We start from the raw sequence: 15411 nt of genomic DNA, 5'->3' as shown, positions 1-15411 counted from the left end.
CTACGGTTATTTAAAAAACCATGGCTACAGGTAATTAGAGTCGGTTATTTAAAAAACCGACTCAAATAAATATGTTATTGGGATCGGTTTTTTAAAAAAACCGACTTTAAATGTGATTTTAAAAATTGGTTGGCTTTTTGGGGATCATTGGTTTCGGTTCTTATTGAACCGAAGCCAATGACCCAATTATCAGCCTCGGTTTGCGTTAAGCCGAAGCTAATTAGTCAGTAATTGGCTTCGGTTCAACTTGAACCAACGCCAATTGCTGGACTAATTTGGCGCTAATTTTCGGATTAATTGCGTGGATCAATTGAAAACAGACTTCAATTCCTTATAATTCCTTAGAATCGATTATTTAAATAACCGACTCTAAAGACTCAATTAAGCACGACATATTGTGCTTCTCCTTCTCTTTCTCTCCTCCTTTGCTCAACCTAGCTTTCTCCTGTTTCGTTCGTGTTTGCGGCCTCAACCTAGCTTTCTCCAGTTTCGTTGTTTCGTTCGTGTTTGCAGCCTCAACCTAGCTTTCTCCTATTTCATTCGTGTTTGCGGCAGAAGCATCAGAGAAGAGGTTAGTAAATGGGTTTGAATTGTTATTATATTCTGAGCTTCATTATTATATGAATTTCGTATTCTATCTTCTGGGTTTCTTTGTGATTTTGTTTTTTGTATCCTTTCTTATGGGTTTATATGAGTTTATTGGTGTTCAATCTTCTGGGTTCCTTGCGTGTTGGTGTTCAGGGATGGATTTATAGTGGGGGAATTAGGGACACTTGCCCCCACTGAATTCTGGAATTTTTTTTGATCCTAAGTAGTAATTTTTAGAGTTTTGGAGGTTTGCCCCTTCTTCATGGCCGACGGTAACCCTAAAATTGATACTGGTTTGTCCCAAATCTAAAGCTTGAAGATATTTTTATTTATTATTTTCTTTTTCCTTATATAAAACGACAACGTTTGTTTAAGTGGTGGACGACATCATTTTGAAATCTCTGAAATTTTCGAGCCCAGTCTCCTCAAATATTCTGAAGTTTCAGATCTACTAAATCTGAAATCCTTAAAACAACAAGTCATCACTCTCTAGTCCTTCCGTCCTTCCGATGCCGGTCACCAGCCACCACTCGTTTACTAGTCTCTCTCTCTCCACTCATTTATTTCTGTTCATCCATATTTGTGCTATTATTTTTCTATTGTTGGTCTAATTGGTTAGGGTTCCTTTGGTTTGATTATTGTGGAGAACTCAATCTTTGTAATTAGATGATTAAATTTTAATATGATGGAAAAACCTCATCTTACCCTAGACCTGCTAATTAGCTTCCTTGAAACAAGTCGAAAACTTTACCAACAAACATTTCTCCACAAGATTTTGATAAAGAAAAGAGAATTACAAGTTTCTAATAGTTTATCCTTGATTATTTGCACAAAACTATGACAAAATAGAAGTTAAAGCTTACACAATACAAACAACATTAAGCTAAAACAAACCTGTGCACATTTCCACTATAGTCAAGTCTTTAAGCCTCTAATCCTTCTTGCCAACTGCATATCCTTTGGCATAATGGTAACTCTTTTGGGATGAATAAATGTTATGTGACATTAGGAGGACAAGGTGCAATTGAACCCACACCCGATCGTGTAGCATAGATCAAACCGAGTGCGACGGTAAGCATATTGCTTATATATGTGTATAAATGTATTGTGGATTGTGACTTGTTGAGTGTGAGATGTGGTTGAATGACACCGAGATTTGTAGATCCAGATAAGCCTCTGAAGCTTCTTGTGGAGCAGATACAACAGAGCTTTGGAATCTCAAATCCGTCTTAAAATCTTGAGCGATTTCTTAGACACTAGAAATGGAGTTTTTTGACCTGAACCTCTATGCTTTCTGATACTTTCGACTTTAGAGTGATGGTGCCCGGAGAAACATGCGAGGTTTCTTAACACCTTCTGTTGTCGGAGCAGATTCAGAGGTTTCACACAAATTGAGAATTCAAATGCTAGGTTAGATTTTCAATTTCCCGCTCTCATCAATTTAATTGAAATTTCAAACACAATTTGTCATGTCATGGATCTTTGTGAACCTTTTGAAATTAAATCATGGCCATTGATCATGAAAAGAAATGACGAGGATTACAAGTGAGAAACGATGGAAGAAATGGAAGTCCTTTCATATGACCTTACCACCAAAAATCTATTCTTCATAATTATATGCACTGATATGTCAACTATCTCTAATTAAATACCCTTTCTTTCTCTCTTTGCTCCTTTTTGCTCAAACACAATCTCAGAAAAAATAAGAAAGGTGAGCTCTGAAATGAACAACAATGGAGGAATAGATCCTTGCGGTGCTTGTAAAATTTGAAAGGGTGCATATTTGCACCTTACTTTGATGCAGAACAAGGTATGGCTAACTTTGCAGCAGCTCACAAAGTGTTCGGAGCTAGCAATGCTTCTAAGCTCCTCCTCCAGATTGCGGCTAAAAAATGTGGTGGTTACTCTTTGTTACGAAGCCTTAGCTAGGGTTCGAGATCCTGTTTATGGCAAGTGTTGTCCACCTCTTCACCTTTCAACAACAGGTACTTTATTAATTCCATTAATCAAACTCATCTCATTCACTTCTTTCTAATAATTACTCATTTTGATTTTGATGTTCATCAGACACACTTAAGGTGGAACTGGAACCCTTTGTTTGTGCATTAATGTCATATCTATGAATCAAAAGATCAGGATAAACAAGACTAAATTATTCTTTTCTATCTCTTTCATATGGCACCTGAAATTACAAATCCTAATTATCACTTTTTGATTCTAAACCAATCGACATGGCCAGAACTAAGTGAAAATCCACCCGACGAAAAGCACCGAGGAAGCAGCTCGCAACCAAAGCAGCCCTTAAATCTGCTTTGGCAATAGGCGGTGTTAAGAAACCTCACAGGTTGAAATTCAAAACTACCAGATCTGAGAAATCGCCTGAAATTTTAAAGACAGATCTGAAATTCCAAAGCTCTGCAGTATCTGCTCTACAAGAAGCTTCAAAGGCTGATCTGGTCGAGGAATCTCTGTGCCATTCACACCAAAAGAGTTACCTTGACTTATATGAAAAAGAAATTGGTCAAACAGAGTTGCTGCTTTTGACCCGGCCTAATGGATTCCCTTGTCCTCAAGTATTTTAATTTTAATTTATGTACATGAGCTACCATTCTTTCTACCTTGCTCATATTTGTTTATTTATTTATGTAGATGTATGATTGTGCTACTAGCAGTGTATCATGTGTTTGTGACTACATAACATATAATTTTAGCTAGACACAAAAAGAGGGACCTTCCAACCTTTGTAATTTTGTGAAGAAGAATTAAATCACCTGGTCGATTTTTTGTCCTTCCCTTTTCTGAAATGAAAGATATGGGCCGCTTCATGGCTTTACTGGGTTACATTAAAATGGAAGGAAGGCACATGCCTTGTTTCATTTTTTTTCTTTCATACATCTAACACTATTGCTTGTGGAATCATATTTTCTTGTGTTTCTTAATACTTTCTCGTTATATTTTAATAAACATAAGCAATTGTTATTTATACAGTCTATAGATGTGTCGGTCTTTGTCTAAATGGGCAATGGCTTGGGTAATTGGCTCCTTTGAGATACCTAGCAAGCCATTATATACCCAAGCCAAGCAATTGTTATTTTTACAGTCTGTAGATTGTTATTTGTACTAAACTCCAAACCCGGTTTCTGAGCTTTTCCTTTGATGAAGATTGCTTCTTGTGGCTCTTGGTTCTTGAGACTCTGCATATTTCATAATTCAGTATCTACTGTTACTCAATTTGCACTAGAGTGTTTTTGGAGTAATATGAGTTCATCTTTATCTCATCTGGTTTCATCAGCGATTTTATGAGCTCATAAATTTGAGATATCATCTCATCTCAAGCTTTGCTTATTTATTTCCCTTAAGGTTCTTGGAACTGATATTTGATTTGAATGCAGCATGTGAATATTGGGGATATTTATGACAGTGCAAAAGTGGCCAGGTTAGATAAAGGCATGTGCCTTCTGCTTGAGATTCCTTATGATCCAGTCTCAACTCCAACTTATGTTAGCGTATGTTTCTTTTCTCTTCTTTGTTTATTAAAATGTTTAGACCATTGAAGTGGATTTTTCATTAATAAATATCTTGTCAACTACAGATATCTGATGTGGATGAAAATGAAGTCCATAAGTTCACGTTCGAATTCTTGGTTACAGGCATTTGGAAGGGCTTGCTATTGGGCTTTTGAAGGTTAGTTTTTTTTATGAAAAGTACTTCTATAAGTCAAACAACACAATGCTCTTTGATTAAACTGGTACACCTGATATTCTGAGTAAAAATGAGCATCTTTGTCAACAGAAAACAATAAATTGATTGATTATGATCATAAGGTTGTATTCTCCTTAGTTTTGTCTCCTATCATCTTTGATTGTTTTCCTATGGAGACTCAGTTCTGATCCTTCATCTGTTGTAAAAAGTCATTAAATTAAGCTGGAAGGGTTGGTGGAGAAACCATGACATGTGAATTCCAAAATATATTCATGTCTTAACTAGTGATGAGGTCTATGCCAGCATAGAGTTGAAGTTCATTCCTGTTTTGCCTTGAAGAGGTTGAAATTTGTTGTCTTGTTTTTGTGCTTCTTAACATATAAAAATACGTAAAGGGAGCTCCCATTTTCAAATAAACTTGATTTGTCCATTTATTTTGAAGAAAGTTTGATGCTAGAACCAGGGCTTGAACATTGGTACGCCACCTACCTATGGCAGTTGTACCATTTAGGCTGTGTCCAGACCTTGATTTTATTCCTTTACGCTTGTCTTATTTTTGAGATACTTGTATATATTTGCTGGTGTTAGATTGCTTCAACATTATCGATTATTTCATATAAAACTCTTCATTTCCATAGCGGTCTTAATTTGACCTTGATTTTGTTTGTTTAGGTTGTCTTATATTGAGATACTTGTATATAATTGCTAGTGTTAGATTACTTCAACATTATCGATTATTTTATATAAAGCTCGTAATTTCCATAGCAGTCTTGATTTGTCCTTATTTCACTGTTAAGAGTGCATGGCTTATATGTAAGCTATTTTTTATGGCCTCATAATCTCTGAAATCTTTCATTTTGTATTCTCCCTTTCTCTTTCCCTAAAATCTCGTTGAGTCTAGAACAACATTTGGTTTATGAATAAATATGTAGAAATTTTTACGTATAGTGACAAACTGTATTTGGCCAGATCCTTTTCATAGTGACAAACTATAATTTGTTCTGAAGAACATCCTCTAAATTAAATGCCCTAGATAGATGTTATTCAAATTAAATGACTTTTTTTTCTCATCAATTATTGCCTCATTTAGCTTCCTTGAAATAAGTCGAAAACTTACCAACAAACATTTCTCCACATGATTTTGATAAATAAAAGAGAATTACAAGTTTCTAATAGTTTATCCTTGATTATTTGCACAAAATTATGAGAAAATAGAAGTTAAAGCTCACACAATACAAGGTGCAATTGAACGCACACCCGATCGTGTAGAATTAATCAAACCGAGTGTTGTTTCAAAAAAAAAAGATCAAACCGAGTGCGACGATAAGCATATTGCTTATATATATGTGTATGAATGTATTGTGAATTGTGACTTGTTGAGTGTGAGATGTGGTTGAATGACACAGAGTTTTCTGACCTGGACCTCCGTGCTTTCTAGTACTTTCGACTTTAGAGCGACGGTGCCCGGAGAAACATGTAAGGTTTCTTAACACCTCCTGTTGCCGGAGCAGATTCAAAGGCTGCTTTGGTTGCGAGCTGCTTCATCCACTAGATCAAAAAGTGGTAATTTGAAGACAACTATGTGAGAGAGGGAGAGATCGTAGCCCTTAATTATCTACGGCGGATATCCTTTGACACTTGGATCGTTGAAGAGATGTTTAATCCTGAGCGTTTGTTTCCATGGTCAGGATTTAATTTCACAAATTCACAGATATTGATGAGGTGGACAGTTGTATTTGAAATTTGAATTAATTGATATATGAAAATTTAACCTGTGGATTTGAATTCTCAATGTCATTAAATTCTTGTGTGGGAATAAACATTAAACATTCAATTAGACCCTTACAATTTATAGTTTTAAAAATTGAGTATTTAATTACTTTTTATTTTTTCTGATTGAAGTCTTAAAGTTTAATTTTCACATATATTGATTTTTCAATAACGTTGTCAATAATAGATAGAATTATATGCATACATTATGCAAAAACATACAATTGGACCCTTAAACTTTTAAGATTTTAAAGATTGAGTATTTATCCTAAAAATAGATAGAATTATATGCATACATTATGCAAAAATAAAACGCTAGAATCGAATCCTAAACGAAAAGTAAAGGATTTAAAAGGAAAATTAAAAAAGCAGTAGAAAAATAGTAAACTGTGTTTCTTTAAAGTCAGATTGAATTTGGTATGAGTTAGTGGGAGTAAGAGTAAATCCTTTCTCAGATTTTTCAAATTGTCCAAAAACTACAACTGATCTCATGAACTTCAAACGTTACAACTAACTCTTTCAACTTGTTTATTCAAAACAAATAACCCTTCAAATACCACGTGGCAGGACGTGATTAACAGTGTGTGATAGTACGAGTTAGTTGTAATGTTTTGAAGTCCTAATCACGCACTGCTACGTGGTATTAAATTAAAATGTTAAGCACATGTTTAATTTAAATATGTTTGATAAAAGTTATTTCTCTGCTACTTAAATTAGTTAATTAAGTTAAAAATGTTTGATAAGTCAAAATATTTAACTTAATATTTTAAGTTAAATATTAATATTCTTATATACAACACTTATTTTTAGTATTTATATTTATCAAACAATTACACTATTTAATACTTTTATCAATTATAATATTCAACACTTAAAATTTAATACCTAATTTTCAATTTCATCAAACAAATTCTAAATCCATGATGAACTTCTTAACTGTCACAATTTTACGCATTACGCCATTAATTTTACGCATTACGGCATTAATTTTTAATGTTGACGCGCATTATGTCCTTTCTTTTTTTCGAAAGGGATTGTGTCATTCCTTAATGACTTTTTAAAACTATATTTAGGTCATGTTTGTTTACCAGAAAATATTGTATTTTGATAAATATTGGGTTAGGAAAAAAAATTTCAGGAAATTTTTTTGTTGGAAAATAAAATATTTTCTAGTGTTTAGCTAAAACGAGTAAGAAAAAATTGAGTATTTGATTTCAAAAGATTTAGTAAAACATTTTCCTTAATTTCTTCATATATTTGTATGTTGACTAACCTGGCATTTTTCGTTTAAATTATTTTACTAAACAAACAAACACTGAAAAATCGGAAAAATATTTTTCTGCACAATTTTTCTCGACCTTAATATCGGTTTAAGTCTCTTTTTTATTAGCTCTTTTTTCTTTAATTGTTTTACTCTAAAAAATGGTAGATTACAATGAAAAAACAACATATTTTGGAGAGAAAAAAATCAACTAAAATCTACCTAAAACAACAAACAGTAAACAACACAACTGAAACAAAATGGTAGATCACAATGGAAAAACAAGAAAATCAGCTAATATCTACAGAAAACAATAAACAATTACAGCTGAAACAAACAAGTCGGGTTTCCATATCACTTGTTGCATTATTAATGGTTGTCTTTCTAAAAACCACTGTTAAAAAACAAGACCACCTGGACCGCTTAAACCCATTTAGGCATTCAAAATCGAAAATTTGTTCCGATTTTTCCTGCCTAGGCCTCCGGAGTATATATACACGTTTGTCTCTTCTATCATGTCTCTTGCCAATGACTACCCTGCAATAGTAACCAGAAGAAGCACAAGTTAACATACATAATAACAACAACAAAAATTTATCCAAACCCTAAATGATCTTTTTAGTTTATGCTAAAAAGAAGGATTTTTTAGTTTGACACTATAAAAATTACCATTAACGACCTCAAAATGAAAAATTCCAAAAAGTAAAGTTGTTTATTTTTAGGAGCTTTCTCTCTTTAAAACATTCATTTTCTCTCTCCTCACCAAACAACACCTAAATGGTCTCAAAATTAAAAAGTTGAAACATTAAAGTTATCATCAAGACTTTGAATTTTTCAATTTTGAGATCGTCAACGCTCATTTTAATTTTTAAAATCATTGTTTTTAGTAACACGAAAAACTCAATCATGTGCTTTAGCAAAACAAAAATGCTCAGTCACCGTTTGAACAATTTTCTTTTCAGGTAGCAATTTGACAATATCTAAAAGCAGAGAGTTTTTTTTTTGGAATTTACCCTAATAACAAATTAAAACTTCATAATACTAATTACTAAAGATAAGTTTTTACCTGCTTGAAGCATTCTCATATCTGATCTGATCAATAATTCTTTTCCCAGTTGAGCTGCCTTCTAACCCGAGCCATGTTCAACGCAATGACAACGTACGCCCTGTCATAAATTCTATCCACAAACTTGAAATAAGCATTTCTCCAGGATTTCTTCACTATCAAACTCCCACAAACAACCCAAAACCCCGCTACGAATCCAAGCGCCATTCCTAAAAAGAACCATATCCTTTCAGTCTCTTCTTCCTCTTCCTCTTCGGCATCCTTGTGTAGCTTGTTTCCTTCCTTTTCCCCGGAACATTTGGTTGGCAATGGAGACCCACAAAGTCCGGGATTACCCTCGTAAATCGATGGATCAATGAATGTCAGGAATTGATTGGTTAATGGAATGTTCCCTGACAAGTTATTGTGTGACAAGTTCAAGTAGTTCAAGGAAGTCATTGAAGGCATACTTGGAGGGATGACACCTGAAATATGGTTGCCAGAAAGATCAAGAGTTTCTAAACGCTTCAGATCTCCGATATTATCCGGTATCTTTCCTGTCAGTTGATTTTGAGAAAGATTCAGGGCAACCAGGTACGTAAGATTTGTAATTTCGCCCGGTATTTCGCCTTGGAGATTATTTCCTGAAAGGTCAATGATGTTGACAAGATAAAGTATCTTGGTGTATTCAAGTTGCTGGCCTTTCACATTCAACAATGTCTGCTCCGCGTAAGGTGGGGAGTATGGCGTTGCAGAATATGGTTTGAATGAAGTGATACCACTAAGACTGCCTAAACATCGCGGAATAGACCCTGACAAGTTATTATGTGCAAGATTCAGGATGTGGAGATCAGAAAGATCACAAAGCTGTTGAGGAATACTTCCACTGAACTTGTTGTCTTGCAGATTTACTAACGAGATCGAAACAAGTCTCTCCCCGATCCAGTTTGGTATTTTTCCACTGAACTTGTTGCCTCCAAGGTCAAGTGTAACTAGACGTGTGCAGTTTTGCAAGGAGAAAGACAAATCTCCGGAAAGATTGTTTCCGTTTAGTTTCAGAATTTGCAGCTGAGGCAGGGAACATATGGTGTTTGGGATTCCACCTGACAGATTGTTGTTTGAAAGATCTATTGTGTTTAGTGCTTCTAAACCCTCCCAATCACTGAATACATTCCCGGAAAATTGATTGTTCGATAGATCAAGAACCGCCAGTTGCTGCATTTTATTCAAGGAGGAAGGAATGTTGCCACTTAGAAAGTTCCCTGAAATCTCCAATACAAATGTCGCCGGCATTTCTTCGCCTATGGTTTGAGGAATTGTCTCTGAAAATTTATTATTACTGAATCTAAGACTTTGAACATTGACACAAAGTGGAATTGTGCCCTCAAAAAGGTTAAAACTTATATCCATATATACTGCCTGCAGTGAAAAGTTCAAAACTTTTGGAAGAATTCCGCTTAATTGGTTGTTTTGAAGCTCTAACCACCTAATATTTGGAGTCAAGTTCGAAAACCAGACAGGTATAGTGCCTGAAATTGAAACTCCTGTCAAGGCTATACTAACCAATTCCTTTTGAGTCTCGAGCCAAGCTGGAAACGGAGAACTCAATCGACAGTCTTTGATTAAGACGATCTCTAGACTAAAAGGCGGAATCCATTCTTGCTTCACACTGAATGCAAGTGATTGGTTCACAGAAGACAAGGACAGACATTTCAAATGTTTGAGTGTGAGGAAATGATTTTCAGAAACAACACCCTGCCAAGAGTTCATAGAAAGATCTAAATATTTTAAAGCACTAAACTGCCCAATGCTTTCAGAGATGTTTCCACTCAATCTGTTGTTAGAGAGGTCTAATTCCTCCAAAAGCGACAACCTTTCCAGAGATTCAGGAATTGAACCTATGAATGAGTTCCCACAGAGTTGCAAGACTCTTAAACTCCTAAAGTTTCCCAAGGACTCGGGTATCTTCCCACTGAATTTACTATATCGCAGGCTTAACACCTCCAAGGTAGTATTGCTGCATTTAGGTAGGCTACCTAATATATCTCCACTAATTTCATTGAAGGATAAGTCTAACACTTGCAAGTTACAAAAGTTTCTCCAAGCATCAGCAACAATGGTATCCTTGATTTCGGAATTCGCAAGGTTCAAATTCACAAGAGTACTAAGATTAAACAACCAGGAAGGAAACGACGACGAATTGAAACTGTTGACAGAGAGATCCAGGACCTGCAGACTAGTGAAATTTACACTTGGAAGAGAACGGGGAAGGCTACGAAGATCGCAACCTGTCAACCGTAACTCTAGAAGAGAAGGCAGCTTATTAATTGCTTGCAACCAATGATTTGATGCTAAGCTAAGATTCACATTTCCTAGATTTAGATACTTAAGAGATTCAAGTCTAGCTAACCAATTTAAATCAGAAACCCAAAGACTTTCAGGATCAGGATTAGTGAATGAATAAGGAAAGACATCAAGGTTCTCCAAGCTTGTCAGGTTTCCGAGATGACGAGGAATCATCCCGGAAAACGAAGCATGAGAAAGGTTAAGATACTTCAACTCCCTTAAAGAACCAATGAATTCAGGAATAGGACTTCCCAAGAAATTGTTTTTGCTCAAATCCAAATACTGCAAATGTTTTAAGTTGAGCAAAGAGGGACTGATTTGACCACTTAAACTTGACTGCTCATAGGCTTCTGCCTCACTCCCAAACATAATATACTCAGGATAGGTAAGGTTAAATGAGTTTCTGAGATCAATCCGAATGATGTTACCTGTCGCCTTGCTGCAGGCCACACCATTCCACTGACAGCAATTTTCGCCTATCCACGAAGAAAGGCGACGAGATGGATCTACAAGACTTAGTTTGAATTCAACAAGTGCTTTTCTCTCAATCTCAATGCAGCTGGCATTGGAAGCTGATTGTCCAGCTGCAAGATGAAAAAATAAAATAAACACATAAAAGGTTGAGAGGAACAGAAGATGTGCAGATGGAGTTCTTTTAATAGCCATTATTGGCAATGTCATAGTGTCAGAGTCATGTAAATTCTGGTTTTATAGGGAGGATTGGGTATATATCAGGATGATAAATTTTTTTGAATATAAATTAAATTTGTGCATGTTAATTTGACTTGTTCAAATTCATATTCAACCATATATCAGCAATTATGGCGTAGTTATTGGGTTCTGTTTAATATCAATTTTTGAAAACTTGTCTACAACATGTTGAGTTATTCCTTTGACTGAAAAAAAATGAATTCCATATGATATACTTACATCAATGTCAATGCTCTAAAACAACATGATCTAATTTTTTAAGCAGAACACATTCCTTGCTTCATGGAAAAAAAAGAGCATATTAAAATTCATGTGACCAATGTGGAATCATTCCTTAAACATGTGAAAGCTATACAAAGAACAAATGAATTCCATATACTTGCATCCAGACAATCCACTCAAACAATAGAGACTAGAGTAGAAGAAAGCACAGAGTTGATGGCTAAAGGCCGAATATCAGTCCATGAAACGGATATAAAACAAGCAAATGAATTCTAAACAACTACATTTACCATGAAACTACATTTTTTTTATTTTCCAAAATCACCATTTTTGGAGCTCCCTCTACAAATTCACTTTCTCTCTTCTAACCAAACAAGACCTAAATGACCTCAAAACGAAAATTTTGAAGAATTAAAGTTGCTTAGAATATCATCAATTCTTGAAATTTTTTATTTTGAGGTCGCCAACAGTTATTTTGAGACGTTGATTGAAGTTCAGTGGTCATAATGTTAGAAAGTGTAAAGTTGAGTGGATTTTATGTCATGTTTTGAAGTTTAGTAGCCACACCGTGAGAATGAGTAAAGTTCGGTGGCCGCCATGGGTGTAACCCTATATTGGTTACCACTACTTGTATTTTGTACCGATTTTAGTTTATCAGCATAACGCCAAAATAAAAGCTAAAGCTTAGCAAAGGTATCACTTTATGGTTTTGAGAACTGTTGTTCTTCGGTTACAAAAAGTTTAGGTAATGGCCTATCCATTCTCAAGACCGGGGCAAAACACAATAAGGGTTTGGAGTGGAATTTACAAATTGTCTTACCAATGACAATGACGACTAAATTTTAACTAAGTGAGAAATTGAACCACAAACTTGACAAACAAAGATATCAACTCCTTACCACTCGAGGCAACCCTCGTAGACTTGAGAAATGCTAACATCATGATATAAAATATGTTGAGTTGTTCCTTTGACCGAGAATAATGAATTCCATATGATATACTTGCATCATATGAATTCCTTTGACTTTAATAAAAACAAATTCATCCATATAAGATAACATTTACAACTTCACATGCACATGTGGAACCTGGAGGCTGCTATCTTCTCTATAATCTTTTAAAATATTAAGAAAACAGTGTATTAAGCAGACAAGTTTCCTTGCGTCATGAAACTTAAAAAAAAATCATATATACAAATTACTCTCACTTAGGTAATACCATAAACAGACAAAGTAAAGGAAATTGTAATATTTTAATCTCATATGATCTGTTTTATTTCTTAATATATAGCTTGTGGCTGGCTGTGTTGGAAGTCAAAGGGAGAGAATGACAATGAAAGTCTTCATAAATTAAGAAATACATGAAAGGATGACAGGAGAAGAAGACTATAAAACTATGTTGCACGGAAACGGATAGCCGGAAATGTTATTTCTAGAAACATATTGCTAAGGTGATGGAAACGGAAAAGAAACTGAAACAGAAATGAAACAAAGGAAACACTAATGAAGAAGAGTTTCCGTGCAACATAGCTATAAACCATTGGTAAAATGGGCTGAATCAGGATTAAAATCTCAACAGAAGAATCAGTCAATAAAAAATCAAATTGACGAATCCATGAAAACGACATGACTGGATTTTGTTCTTCATTATTATACTTTCTTCATTAAGTCTAATTTGACTGTTATATTTATAATTTGTTCCCATATGATCTGTTTTATTTCTTAATAAATAATAGCAAGTGGCTGGCTCTGTTGGAAGTCAAAGGAAGATAATCACAATGAAAGTCTTCATAAATTAATAAATACACCAAAGCATAACAGAAGAAGAAGACTATAAGAAAATATGAAATGGTGTTAGATGTCTCTTACAGTATATATAAAGGTTGCAGTTATTTGTATCCTCTAGTCTAGAAAATATCCCCGGGATTAGTTGATTACAGAGTGAAGATGATGAAAAACAAGATGGCAAGGATAATTGTGTGTGTGGTGATGATAATAGGGATGCAAGTGCAAGTTTCCGTGTCGCAAGGCGTGAAATGCAGCCCTGTGGAATTGGCCATGTGCCTACCAGCAATTGCCATCTCTCAAGGAGTTTCAAGCCTATGCTGCCGGAAGATGAGGGAGCAAAGGCCGTGCTACTGTGGCTACTTAAAAGATCCAAACATTAAGCTTTTCATTGCATCTAATATCAAACTCGGCCGTCAATGTGGTGTTGCTTTCCCTACTTGCTAACCTAATTTATCACTTCTTCTTCATCCTAACCTCTTTAAGCTCGCTAATAAACTTAATTTGGAGGTTGTAATTCATTGAATCTCTTTTTACAATATCAAATTTCATGTAACATACAGTTTTTGTTATTAAAGTATTTCATTTCAATTCAATTCAATGGAGTTGTCAATGGATGAATTATTTCTTTCACATATCAAAAGCTACGCCAAGAAGAAAATTAACGAATTGCATATACTCACATCAATTCTTCCACCAAAACAACGGAGTAGGAGTGCAATTGATCTGGAACTTACGCTCTTCTTCCAATTTCTGCAATTAAAGCTGCTTTCTCTCCCTTTTTCCTATTCGATTATCACATTCACTTTCTTTTCTTAGGTCTACGGTTCAGCCACAATACAATCGCAATTCTTTTACAATAAAAAACCTAATCATGAAAAAGTGATGAAGGATTCATCAATTACCTGAATCGTGTCAGCTGTTTGGATGGCTTGAGCTCCAGAATGATGAAAGTAAAGAGAGAAATGCTGGTTTTCTGAATTGCTGTTGAAATTCTCAACTGCGATTCTTAACATCATGATAACACCAGTATTGTGACCTTTTTTTTTTTGTATTGGTAGCTTGAACTGATCCATTGGAGAGGTAAGTAGCATCCGATATCGACGATGGACGGGATTGAGGACGACAGTCGAGAATGGGCAGAGACGGGATTCATTGTGTTTGTCACTTTTTTAGGGACAAACTATAAATTTGTCCCTATTGTTTTTTCAGCAAAGTTTCTAGCACTAACTTTCGAAACGGTGCAGTTTTATGCTTAACTTTGCCGAATAAGTTCTTTAAAAAAAACATTGCGAATAAAATCGATTTTATTATTTTATTGTCATATCAAATCTTCTGAACCATCTTGCGGATAAAATGAAACATGTCGTAATGCCTTGAATCATGGGTTTTCTATCCGGAGTAGTATTGGGTTTCGGGTTCCTAGTTGGATTGGGATCATGGGTTCCTAGTTGGATTGGGATCATGGGTTCCTAGTGCGATTGGGATCATGGGTTCCTAGTGCGATTAGGTTAAATTGGGTATTATAAATACCCCATTATGTAAACCTAATAATCGTAATCTGATTTTCGCCTCCTAATAATACTATTCTCCTTCTGCCCGTGGACTAGCCAACACAACGTTGGTGAACCACGTAAATCTATATTTTTCGATTGTTTATTATTTTATCTTTCATTACTTCCGCACAACAAACTGGTATCAGAGATTTCGATTTCCGATTGGGGTTTTTGTTTTCTGAGAGAAAGATGTCTACGATGAATGTGAAAATCGAAAAGTATGGGTTCCTAGTGGGATTGAGATCATGAGTTCCTAGTGGGATTAAGTTAGATTGGGTATTATAAATACCCCATTATGTAAACCTAATAATCGTAATCTGATTTTCGCCTCCTAATAATACTATTCTCCTTCTGCCCGTGGACTAGCCAACACAACGTTGGTGAACCACGTAAATCTGTGTTTTTCGATTGTTTATTATTTTATCT

At 35.0% G+C, this 15411-nt stretch overlaps 2 protein-coding genes across 4 annotated transcripts; one reads left to right on the top strand and one right to left on the bottom strand.

The window, feature by feature from the left end:
- The first annotated feature begins 407 nt into the window (after positions 1-407).
- On the top strand, positions 408-6054 carry LOC136228543 (rRNA biogenesis protein RRP5-like). 2 transcript variants are annotated; one of them, XR_010688728.1, is made up of 4 exons: positions 408-571; positions 3981-4094; positions 4181-4272; positions 5729-6054. XR_010688728.1 is itself a non-coding variant. In XM_066016968.1 (4 exons), exons 1-3 carry the CDS (start codon positions 2535-2537, stop codon positions 4268-4270), a joined length of 243 nt encoding a protein of 80 aa, XP_065873040.1. In that variant the 5' UTR covers positions 2260-2534; the 3' UTR covers positions 4271-4272; positions 5729-6054. The 2 variants fall into 2 exon arrangements, 1 of the variants encoding a protein (XP_065873040.1); XM_066016968.1 differs by lacking the exon at positions 408-571 and adding an exon at positions 2260-2573.
- Positions 6055-7425: 1371 nt separating this feature from the next.
- Positions 7426-14647, bottom strand: LOC136229989 (receptor-like protein EIX2). 2 transcript variants are annotated; one of them, XM_066018887.1, is made up of 4 exons: positions 14335-14647; positions 14113-14214; positions 8388-11296; positions 7426-7858 (listed from the first exon to the last, which is right to left on the bottom strand). In XM_066018887.1, exon 3 carries the CDS (start codon positions 11079-11081, stop codon positions 8418-8420), a length of 2664 nt encoding a protein of 887 aa, XP_065874959.1. In that variant the 5' UTR covers positions 11082-11296; positions 14113-14214; positions 14335-14647; the 3' UTR covers positions 7426-7858; positions 8388-8417. The 2 variants fall into 2 exon arrangements, with proteins under 2 accessions (XP_065874959.1, XP_065874960.1); XM_066018888.1 differs by lacking the exon at positions 14113-14214.
- Between the last annotated feature and the right edge of the window lie 764 nt (positions 14648-15411).

Source organism: Euphorbia lathyris, chromosome 5, assembly GCF_963576675.1.
Source record: "Euphorbia lathyris chromosome 5, ddEupLath1.1, whole genome shotgun sequence".
Taxonomy (NCBI): Eukaryota; Viridiplantae; Streptophyta; class Magnoliopsida; order Malpighiales; family Euphorbiaceae; genus Euphorbia; species Euphorbia lathyris.
The sequence above is the reverse complement of the archived record's forward strand: the minus strand, read 5'-3'. Positions and strand labels throughout refer to the sequence as shown.

Excerpts from the sequence above, each read along its gene's own strand:
- LOC136228543 (XM_066016968.1), top strand. The coding sequence starts at position 2,535 with ATGGCAAGTGTTGTCCACCTCTTCACCTTTCAACAACAG. Across the intron at positions 2,574-3,980 it reads TCTTCACCTTTCAACAACAG|CATGTGAATATTGGGGATAT; the intron begins GTACTTTATTAA and ends ATTTGAATGCAG. Across the intron at positions 4,095-4,180 it reads CAACTCCAACTTATGTTAGC|ATATCTGATGTGGATGAAAA; the intron begins GTATGTTTCTTT and ends TGTCAACTACAG.
- LOC136229989 (XM_066018887.1), bottom strand. The coding sequence starts at position 11,081 with ATGTTTGGGAGTGAGGCAGAAGCCTATGAGCAGTCAAGTTTAAGTGGT.